Below are 11,925 nucleotides of genomic sequence, written 5' to 3' on the forward strand. Positions count from 1 at the left end.
CAAAGGCCATGAATGATTTTAAAATGCAAAAATACTAATTGATAAAAAATAAACAATATGAAATCCTCTAAATCTCAAAATGATTCAGTAGTAACATTAGCTCCTTTTACTCAGATAAAAAGTAGTTTAAATACTGAGTTAGCTTCTAACGTATTTTCCTCTCCAGAGCAGTGAGAGGACGGCTGGATGTCTTCTCAGGAAGCACCAGTCTCAGCTTCCTCCTGAGGGAAGGGGAGCCTCCTTCCTCAGGCAGGTACTCTTGCTGCAGCAGAGCAGCTGCTGTGGAGGATTCACTCTCTGTGGATATACCGGGCACACCTGATACGCCTGCCTCCTGCATGCTGGCTCCAGACCTTTCCACTGCAGGCACCTCAGTTTGAGCCACACCCCCTACTGATATATCAGCTATTGTACCAACAGATACATTCCCAGTCTCTGCCTGACTGTTACTAATTGATATATTCTCCACTGTGCTCGCTGGTTCGAGTCTTTTGGGGGCAACCTCAGACATACAATCCTGCGAGGCAGGGAGGTTCTCTTTGGTCATGGATGTTTGAGGTTCAACAGATAGCTCATGCAGTCCTGCATTCTGAATGACTTGTCCCTGCACTAGTTCAGGTTTTGGCATGGCTACAAGAGGAGCACTGTCAGGAAGCATTTGGCTCTGAGAGGGGGACTGGACAACTGCAGGATTAACACCTGGGTTTGCTGCTAAGTTCAAGGGAGCTCCTCCGGTCTGAGGTGTTGCACTTGCATGTAAAGGGTTAGCAGCAGACAGAACTCCCCCTGCAGCTTCTCTAATAAGCATGTCTGGAGCACTGCTTGGAGCCACGTTAGGCCCACTGAATGCTATACTAGGAGCTGGACCTCTGGGGAACAGCAAATTTGATCCTGAGGCCAAGGTGCTGAGCAGAAAGTTCCCCCCTGGAAGAGAGAGGCTGCTGCCGCTTAGCTGTGAGCCAGCTGAGCCAAGCAGTGAGAGGTTGGTAGACGAATGCTGAGCACTACCCAGAGTCAGGCCAGTTCCTTGATACTTATTACCCAGCAGACTTTGCCCATGTCCACTAACAATAGTGGACCCTGATTGGTCAGCAGCACTGCTGCTTTGCACAGACTGGTTGTTCTCTGGGTATCTACTGTCTTCTGTACTTTTCTGGTCATTGTTATCACTTTTGGAAGTTGTTTTTTCAGAGGGTGTTTGGCTTTTCTGTCCTTCCTCTCCTCCGACCTCTTCTTCCTTGATTCCAACCTCAGCCGATGTCTCAATCTTGGAGGATTTTCCAATTTTTTTCTTGCTAGACTTTCCTTTTTCTTCCTTCTCCTCACGTTCTTTTCCATCCTTTCTTTTTTCTTTGCTTTTCTTGGAGCTGCTTTTCTCCAAAGGACCCTGCTCATTTTTCTTCCTTGGATGGACTTTGCTTTTTCTTAGTGGATTCAAGTTTAGTTTGACCTTCACCAACCGGCTGGACTGAACTTTCTGCCTCTTTTCTCTTCTCTTTCTTTTGTCTCTTATTACGTCCTCCTCTCTCTTGTCCTCAATTTGACTGTTTCCTTCCTCCAGGGTTCTTGAACTCTGCAGATCAAACGACACATTTCTGATTACTTTTCTCAACTCTGTGTTCTTCATCATGTCAGAGTGGTTATGAGCATTCCTTCCGCTTTCATTCAGCCTGTACTGAGAAGAGAAGCCATTAGGGAAAGCAAAGTCTCCTGGATTGGTCCCAATCTTCCGTTGTCTCATGTCCTGCTCTGCTCTGTATGTCCTGTGACAACTTTCACAGCGTAAACTCTCATATCCTTTAATCTTTACTTCTGCGTGTGTCCTGTGATTGTTCACATTTCTGCCGTTCTTCCGGGCTGGCAGGATCTCTGCTCTCTGATTAAAGGCTTCACTCTGTGGATAAGAAGATGAATTTGTATTTTCTTGAAAAACAGACTTGTTAGGGGTGTCTCTGTTCAAGATTCTATGCTGAACTTCTGTCCTTTTCTCCTCCTCGTCGGGTATCCTTCTTATTTTTCTCCTTTCTCTGTCCACCTCTGCCTCAATCCCTCCATTCATCCTGTTTTCTCTTCTCATTGGGTTCAGCTGTGGTGCATCACTGCTGCAGTCAGCACAGCTGAAACAGCCACCGTTCTCATCAGTTCTAAATCTAAACTGGTCTCTGGGTTCATTTGCCCATGTGTCCAAAGTCACGGCGTCCTTGTTCCACTGCTGCCTGCTGTTTTCTTGCAAGAAAACATCCCTCCTCCTCTCTCTAACATCGAGGTGATTAACACGGTGGTTAGCTGTGCTGCTGCTTCCTCCTTCTTGCTCTTTCAGTCTTTTACTTTCTTTCATTTTTTTCTTTCGAGACACTTGATAGTAAATCAGAACTATCAGCAGAGTCAAGCCAACGCCACCTGAAGCACAGGAGAATGAGTATGATTGGGTATTAAAGGTTCTGCAGTGTATTTTTCTCCTGTTTTTATTTTCGAATGTTGATCATTTAGAACTGTGTTGCTTCAGCTGGGTGTTCTGTGCTTATGATTCTCCATCTAATACTCCTCTTTTCTTATTCTTTCATTAACGTCTAAGAGTTAAATCATTGTTCTTTTATCCTGTGTTGTTTATCATTCTCACCAATAAAGCAGATGACTGCAGTGATGGCTAGATCTCGAGCATACAACTGAGGCGTTACGCTGGCTCTTGGCTCTATATGCACTGTGATGTTCTGATTGGACGGGACACAATTGGCATCGGTCAGCTCCAGCACTGTGGTTACAGCTGGGTTGTCAGCGCTCGCACAAACCATCCTACGGCCATTGTAGAGGATCTGAGATCAGCACAAATAGAAAGAGAAAAGATTTAAGTCAGTTCAGGTTGTACTGGTGAGTGGACGTAGGTTTAGTGGGGGGAGTTCCTGTACCTTGTCAGGTTGTTGGATGAAGGTGGACAGGAAGTCGGCGAGCTCCAGCAGCTGACAGGAGCAGTTCCATGAGTTGAGGTCCAGGTTGAGATTTGTCAGCCAGGTGAGGTAAGAAAAAGCATCCACAGGAGCAGAACTCAGGCGGTTTCTGGAAAGATCCAGAGTCGTCAGGCTCACCAAGCCACGGAAACTAAGACACAAAGGGTTTTATATATATATTACATTAGGTTTGGTGAAGGTCCTTTATTTCTTTTAAAGGAAGGAAATAAATAAACATTGTAATATTAACTTCTTACCTGTTTCTCTCCACATGCTCAATCAGATTATCTGACAGATCCAGATTCCTGAGTTCTCTGAGGTCATTTAGAGGGAAGGAACGAGAATCTAAGCTGGTGAGCAGGTTTCCCTCCAGTGTAAGACTCTGCAGAGCCTTGGCACCTTTAAACCAGCCACCCTGGATCTACACAGCAACACAGAGTTGATTCTTACTTCATGTATTTAGTCCCAAAACTTAAAATGCTGTATGTTCTTTAAATGCACAAGAAACGTTGTGGAAGACGATAAACATCTACTACCATCTGCACATAGTATTTGGTTTTACTGTCTATGTTTTATATAAAGGTTATCTTCTTTCTAAATGCCAGCAGGTAGAAAAAGGTTCAGCTTCCATAGGAAGATTACCCTGGGCAGCCTTGCTCTATTACCTCAGTAAACACTTTACTCATCATTTGTGACTTCTATCTCTGGTTTCAATTTTTGCTGAATACAATATGATGCTCATTTTGCTCATTACTGTCCCCATAGGTGTCCAGAAGGAGAAAAGGAGGATATGCTTCACCATATATGATGAGTTAGTCACATCAGGTCTTCAAAAAACTAAGATGTTCAGCTCGAGCCTTCAGCTGGTAAAGTGACAACGGCTACATCCATCTTTTCCATGACTTACTATCCCTGATTAATGAAGTAATCACTTAACTGTAAAATCTCTCAACTGAAAATGCTACTGTTGCAAATAGTAGCATTTTCCCCAGCAAAGGTACCTACCGTGCTAATGATATTATGGCCCAAGGTAAGGACCTGTAGCTGGGTTAGATTCATCAGAGCTCCACCCTGTAGAGACTCACTGTTCAGGAGGTTGTGGTCCAGCAGTAATGTGCGGAGGAAGGGCAGATTTCTGAAGGACTCTTTACCAAGTTCTGAGATGTTGTTATGACTCAAACCTGGATGATCAGCAGGGAGAAATACATTTGAACACTATAAAACCGGGAGTCTAAATGTTTTAATGCATCTAAAAAGTGAAAGATGTCCTGTTGCCTGGCTATGCTATTGTTTCTAAAAAAAAGAAAAGGACAATTTCCCTTCTTTTGTTCTTTTTCTGTCTGTCATCTGCCATTGCTTTGCAGTATTTTTATGGTGCAGAGGACTTTCTTCTGAAGTTTAGTGGGTCAAAGTTTTAAAAGTAACTCTATTTCATCTAGCAAAAGGGTTTGGCACACTGACCTCTATGGATCAAAAGTTAAAGGCTGTACTAAGAGGGAACATGTAACACAAGCAAGACTAATTGCCTTGCTTGTGTGTAGTTAGTCTCGAGTCTTTATTTTTTGTAAATTTGAGAGGCAAAATTTATCATAGAATGAATATGAAAAGCTGCATTAGAAGCTTTTGCTTGCTACCTTCAAATACCCCTCTTGACCATTGTGGCTGCTTTTTGATTCACTATTTAACCCTGGAGAACCCATGGGGTCAAATTTGACCCCATGGGTTCCCTAGTAAACCAGTGGTGTCGGATCTGACCCCATGGGTTCTCCAGGGTTAAACTAACTTTGCTTTACTTTGAAGGACCCGTCCCATCCTTCAATAAACTGTTCAAACTTCTGCAATCAGGCAGAAGGTTCCATACCATACGGGCAAGAACAGAGAGACTCAAGAGGAGCTTCTATCCCCAAGCCACCCAGGTCCTAAATCAGAACATATCAGAACATGCCCCCCGTGAACAGAATCAACTTGTCTTACCACTATTGTTGCTGTTTTGCAATTCTCAGAACTCACCAGTTTACTCACCAATGACTGTAATGTTGCTCAGCTCAGACAGTGAGGCAGGCGGAACTGTAGAAATTGAGCCTTCTGTTAGCAGCAGAGCCTGTGTGGTATTCGGAGCAACTGGTCAAGGCATACAAAAACACACAACATCATCAGCATATTAGTGCCTTTCGGTTACATACATAAGAAGTAAATGTACCACATTAAAGTGGTACATTTTGCATTATGCTACATCATAAGCTTATAAAAAAGTGTAATATATGACAGTTTTTAGTAATGTCAAATTCTGTTGGTTTTCTTTAGTTTATATTTTGCAATACTGGCTTTTGTGTTTCTTTGAGCTTTAAGGATTGATTTTATTATTATTACATTTTGTCATTTTATAATGCATTGTGCAATAAAATATGTATTAGTCAATCCATTTGCAAATTAGTATTATGAATTACGAATTGCGGAAGGTAACACGAAAGTAGCACGTAACATTAGCATCACTCCAGGTAGCCCCACCCTTGTAGGCTTGTGTTAGTTTGTGATATGGGGGTACTAGCTAGCTACTGTTAAGAAATAAATAAATATATATATATATATATTCTTAATGCTTATTTGCTGATTATATGGTTTTATGTATTTTAGTAATGAAGGCTTGTAAACCAAGGGCACTTTTGACTCACAAACTAAGTGCTCAGCCAGACTGAAAAACAGGAAGTCCGTGTGCAGCTGTACACGCATATTAATAAATAGAGGAAGTTAGACAGAAAAAGAGGAAGCTACTGACATATAAGGAGTTGTTTGTATTGAAACTGTGTGACGTGTGAAGTACCAAAATAACACTATATGAGACACAGGCTGAGCTTCTAATGTTAGAGATTCTGCAGCTGGCTATGGGCTGTGCAGGGCTCTCTCTTCCGGAAGATGATTGAATAAAGAATTATAAATGTTTTGACCACTCTGAGTCGGGTTTTCTCTGTTCTATCAAGGGGATCAAAGAATCGGGTTTAATTCTACCGTTTTTAGTAAGCTAATGTCTGCTTTCACAAATAAACTTGGAAACTAATCAAACTTCCTTGTGTTTTTGTCCATTAAATTACCATATAATGGATATTTTTTTAAAAAAACAAACAAAACAAACATAATCAAAAAGTAATTAGCAAATTATTTTATTAATTTACAATTGATTATTAAAGCATGAAATGCTTTATTTCAGTGTAACGTAACTCTCCCAGTCCTCCATATCCCAGTACCCTCTTATTCGATTGTTAATCCTTCATGTCTGTGTTCAGTGTTTACCTGTTTAGTTACTTTCTCCTTTATTTTGTTAGTTCCTTTTCTCTCGTGTTTTGCTGTCTTCAGCTCTGAATACTGACAAATAACGTTTTTCATATGACTACCGTACAGTAGGACTATGCACTTATTTAGGCTCAGCTTTCAGTTATAGAGGGCATATTTTTTTTACCTATAATTTTAGTCAGTCTTTGGCAGATGACAGCATCCTCAGAACAAACCATACAGGAAGCAGGACACAACGGGACTTGGGACATGCGCTGGGCGCTGATGACTAGCAGCAACAACATCAGCAAAATATCTGAAAAGAAATTTGCATAATCTTAACTGCCTGCAGTGGGCCTCTGCGATGCAAGAAAACCATGTGTACTACTCACTGTACATGTTGTGTTACAGTGCAGTGATGATGAGGCCTCTCTTCCACAGGGTCGTAACCTGATACAGCTTTATCCGTATCGCCATTATCATCCGTTTGTCCTACAAAAAGACGTAATTGTATCACTGTAAAAACACCATAATCACCCATCTTGTGTAGTCAGACCTGCATGGCTGAGTGTGGACCTTAGCCTGCAGCTTCCTGAAAAGAACAACACACAAGTACTGCAGACGAATGAGTGACATCATGAATAAAACACATACAGACGTCTTCATAGGTGTTTTCACAGACTGAAAATAATCACCAAGTACACGTTTGCTCTCTGTTGCTAAGCAAACAAATAAAGCTAAATGGTAATGCATCACCATGTGTACTTGTGTGTTAGGCAGCACTGGGGAGATAGAGTTTGTCCCCAGAGGAGGCTGACTGATGGATAACAGCTCGACATTGTAGCCAAATGAGGCCTATCATGTTTCTGCTGAAGCTCTTTTACTAATGGACTTTTCTCTGGTGATAAACAAATGTAAGCTACTCCACAATAACCATAAAGCAGAATGGCTCATCAGATTGACCAGCAAGACAACACATTCATTACAGAGTGCAATTATATTTCAACCCGGCAGACTTTTATCTCCTATACAAGAAACGCATTTTGCAGTTTATTCCTAGCGCAGACAGCACTGCTGGTTGAAACAATAATGTCTAAGCACCACTTAAACCTGATTTAAGAGCTATTTAAGCATTATGTTTTATTAACACTGAACTCAATGTGGAGCTTCCATCTTCACTAAGCTCTTTTTTCACTGTTGTAAATGTACAGCTGCACTCTGATCTCGTGCATTTTTACATAGTGATTTTGAATTTCTTGGTAGTTGTTTTGTGTCTGTTTTTCATCACATCAAGTCTCTTTGTTGTCATTTCATGCATCTTTGTGTGTCACGTTAATCTCTTTTGTCTCTGTCATGTTGCCCCATTTTTGTGAGTCTCGACACTGTTGTTCTTTTGCATAGCTTTCTTTTGTAGGGAACTGTTTTAACTGACATTATAGTTCGTCTTAATACTACTGAAGAGACAGTAGACACCTGGGAGACAGGTGTAACAGTGAAGCTCCTAGGAATAGAGGAGTGAGGGTAGACAACTTTAAATATCTGGGGTCAACTATCCACAGCAACAGACAGTACACAAGAGGTGAAGAAGAGAGTGTAGGCAGAGTGGAGTAGGTGGAGATGGTGTCAGGGGGATTTGTGTCAAAAGGATAGCAGCAAGAAAGGGAAGGTTTACAAGACAGTAGTGAGACCTACTATGATGCAGGGTTTGGAGGCAGTAGCTCTAAGAAAAAGACAAGAGGCTGACGTGCAAGTGACAGAGTGACCAGGATGGACATCATCAGAGGGACAGCTCAGGGTGAGCAGTTTGGGGACAGAGTTAGAAACTCGAGTTGGAAGTGGATATATTAGACAAAGGATGTTGAAGATGGAAATGCCAGGCAGGAGGAAACGAGGAAGACCTCTGAAAAAGTTTATGGATGTAGTGAAGGGGAACAGAAATTGTTGATAGAGGATAGGGTTAGATGGAGGCAGATGATCGGCTGTGACAACACTTAAAGGGAGCAGCCAAAAAAAAAAGTTGTTTTGTGGTGCATCTCTTTTTTGTGTACTGTATTTCTTTAAAGCTGTTTTGTGTCTCTTTGTTGTCTCTTGACAAGACACATGTGGATGAGACAGAAAACAAAGAACTCAGACCGAACACCATAACAGTAAAGCAATCTAGACTTGTAGCCAAAATTTCATAGAAACTAAACAGCCAACAGACTTCACACAATACAACAAGAACTGACACTCAGAATTAACAGTATGATAGAAAGTCAATCATCAGATAGTAATCTAAATCTTCAGGCACAGAATAACAGTAATAATAAGTAAACGCAAGAACCTAGGACCAGGACAAATATACATTTGTAGTGGAACAGAATAGAACTGCCCTTTATTGTCCTTGTACATAAAAAATGAAATTGTGGATGCTCCACATCTACTGTGCAGGAACAAAATATAAATAATAAGACATCAGAACACACAGTAGGAGAGCTTGCTCTACACTGAGGAACAGTAGCAGCAGCAGCTTCTGGTCCATGTTATTCTTCCTCAGGAGGAAGTGTAGCTGCTGCTGCACTTGATCAGCGGAGATGTGATCGCCCTGAAACCTGAAGGTGGAGACAGATTCCACTCATTCTCCATTTACAATGAGAGGGCAGTGAGCCTGTCTGTGCCTCCTGAAGTCGATGTGTTATTTTGTTTTAAGGATGTTCAGCTTCTAGTATATCTGCTTTAGAGATTTTCTGCCTGCTGTTAGTAAAACATCACTGAGCAACGTCACAGCGTAGTGGTTCATACATTCACAAAACAGTCTGAAGGTCCCTCAGTTCAGTCCCGAGGAGGCACACAGATCTCTTTGGGTTTGTGTGAGGAACAAAAATCAGCCAAGTCAAAACAGCTACCTGCTGTGGTGGCTCCTTATGATTAAAGGGAGCAGCCAAACATAGCTTCAGTGGTAATACTGAATGGATTCGTTCTTATGTGGCACTTTTCTAGTCTATGTCTCATTCACCCATTCATACAAGCACTGTTTACCATCTTTCTATCCAACAGTCACACTTCAACAAACACAATTTGGGGTTTAGTATCTTATCCAGGATATTTGACCATGCAGACTGAAACAATCAGGGATCAAACCACTGACCTTTGGATTAGTTAGTACATTATTAGGAAGTCACAATTAGTACCTAACTTGCTCTACCTCCTGAGGTAAAGCCAACCTCATGCTGGTTTAAGTTGAAAATGGCATTACCAGCTGGTAATATAGCCTAGATTTCCTGATGAACTGCACTGGTTAATGAAGTGCTGGGAAGAAACTACGAACTTGCCTGGAAACTACATTAGTGAGACTTTCACTGAAGCACGCCAGGCCTTATGATAGTGTGATGGTCAGGGTACACACATGTTAACCATGGGATATTAGGTTTCAGTCCAGTTCAAACTTTTCCCATCTTATTAGTTGACTGACTCCTTGGATAAGTTTGACCCACCATCGTCACGGCAACTCACTAGACAGTTACAACATTTGGAAAATATGCTTTTAACAGAGCTTATTAGTGACCCAATTACAATTTGGTATTTACCAAATACCAAATTGTATACCTTTATTCCAGTGTCATCTACTACAGCTTGGTTTCTTAATCTGAACATCTAAATATTAATTTTAAAAAAGATCATTGTCAGATCGTCATCATAGAAATCCATTAAAAACATTATCAGGTTCCTTACCTGTTCCTAACCAAGTGTTTTAACCCTGCTCCTGATATGGTGCACTCCACTCACATGATCCATCAGAATGACCTGTAGTGCTTGTCTGCTGTAGAGCCATCATTTACTGGTTGCTGTAGTGCTGCAACACGTACCGTGTATATGAGTGGGTCTAGCTCAGGTTACCTGGCCGTCTCTGAAGCATGCTCAGTAGAGCTGGCTGTTACCTGAGAGGAACAGATGTCATGTCTGACTTGGAAACAGAGCCTTAAACTTTGTCTTAGTTTTTTCGTTGTTTGTTTTGTTTATCTTAATTCTAAGTATAAGTATCACTGATGTCTAGAGTGACTGCAACTGAAAAGATGCATTGTTTTACATAATAATTACTATTTGCTTTCAAAGTGAGGATTTTCTATTGATGTTTAACCATTTTTTGTGTGTGGCCACTTATGGTCTTTATTTGTACTATATGCACCTTCTTCCTGTCATTCTGCATTTCTGTTGGTTGCCCAAATGAATGTCACAAATTTGACCATGGCAAGCATAAGTGCTCCATGATCAGCACACTTTCACAACGCAGGACTCAGCACATTGTAACTGCTACATCTGAATCAAAGCCAGTCTTGAGATTCTGGTTCTCTCTGCTATGTATATGCTACATTATACTGCATTTAAAGATGCTCTAATTTCCATTTAGGAACTAAAGACCAACTTAAAGCTGGAGGACATTCACTGATGTCAGGAAGTGATGCCAGTAAAAATACAGATTTTTTTTCTTTAAATGTCGCTAAGCAGCAAACAAAGTAGTTACCAGGAGGTAAAAATGGTGCATTTTTCAAAATGAGCAATCGGCTAATTAAATTGAGAAAACATGCTATTTTAAGAAAGAAAATAAGGTGATTTTGAATTTGATGGCAATGACATGTTTTAAAACAGTTTGGACAGGAAGAGTATGTAAACATCTGGGAGCTGAAGACACCAGCTGCTGGGAGAGGACTGTTGTCCCATTCTTGTTTGATATTGGATTCAAGTGCTGAGTCTGCCATATAATATTTGCCATATTTTACATTCATGAGAAATAGAATGTTTTGAACTGGTGAAAGATCCAAACTGTAGGCAGACTAGTTCAGCACCGGATCCTCCTACTACAAAGCCGTGCTATTGGAATAGATGCAGCTGATCTCGTTTATTTACATTGTTACGTTTCGGTGTTGTCAGTGTTTTGTTTTTGCGTGACTGTCATGTATTTCCTGCTTTACTTTGAAAGTCTGTGTTATCTTAGTGTGTTCAGTTTACGTTTCCTTGTCTCGTCAGGTCTAATTTGCCCCAGCTGTGTTTCCCTCCTGTGGTCCTTTCCCTTATTGCTCCTTCTATGTATTTAAGCCTTGTGTTTCAGTATGTCATGGTCGCGATCTCCCCCCGTGTTGTAAATAAATAGTTTGTTGTAAATAGTTGTGAATGGGTTTGTCAATACTTTCGTTATGGGATATTTTCGTTTCGGGATTTTGGTGGAGAGCCTTTGTGGTTTTATTTTCCTTATTTCTGTTTTTTCTACGTTGCACCCCGGTTGCCTAGGCTGGGGTGTAATAACATTAAAAAGATGTCATCTGCATGCATATGTTGGTGTTGGTCATAATTACAGGATGTCTGATCCTTAGCAGTCTGCAAAGACTCTGTGTGCCTTCCACAGCACTCTGGCATGCACACACATCTTAAGGTCATACCTTCTCTTACTGATTTATACTATAGGAAACCTACTCTATATCTGTTTTAGTATAAGTCCCTTTTGTGTAGATGAACTGCTGGACTTCCAGGCAAACACACCTACACTATGCACAGACTGGTACTCTTTGTTTACATGTATGTAAACAAATGTAAGATGTAAGATGTCATATGGTAATGAACCTACGCATATTCATGTAACCTCAATAAAGTGCAGTGTTACGAGGGAGCAGATGAGAGCAACTGGGGTCAAGTGAAGGAACGGCGCTCGTCCAGTTCTCTCCCTCATGCACGAGTAACA

General features: G+C 41.1%; 1 protein-coding gene across 1 annotated transcript; it reads right to left on the reverse strand.

Moving 5' to 3' along the window:
• Positions 1–7,544, reverse strand: lrrc53 (leucine rich repeat containing 53). The gene is made up of 9 exons (XM_082514574.1): positions 6,769–7,544; positions 6,605–6,704; positions 6,400–6,528; positions 4,968–5,066; positions 3,951–4,126; positions 3,203–3,366; positions 2,907–3,096; positions 2,621–2,813; positions 1–2,400 (listed from the first exon to the last, which is right to left on the reverse strand). Exons 2-9 carry the CDS (start codon positions 6,609–6,611, stop codon positions 146–148), a joined length of 3,213 nt encoding a protein of 1,070 aa, XP_082370700.1. The 5' UTR covers positions 6,612–6,704; positions 6,769–7,544; the 3' UTR covers positions 1–145.
• Positions 7,545–11,925: the final 4,381 nt, after the last annotated feature.

The sequence above is a fragment of the Aulonocara stuartgranti genome, assembly GCF_965226115.1.
Source record: "Aulonocara stuartgranti genome assembly, chromosome: 18".
In the NCBI taxonomy this organism is placed as follows: domain Eukaryota; kingdom Metazoa; phylum Chordata; class Actinopteri; order Cichliformes; family Cichlidae; genus Aulonocara; species Aulonocara stuartgranti.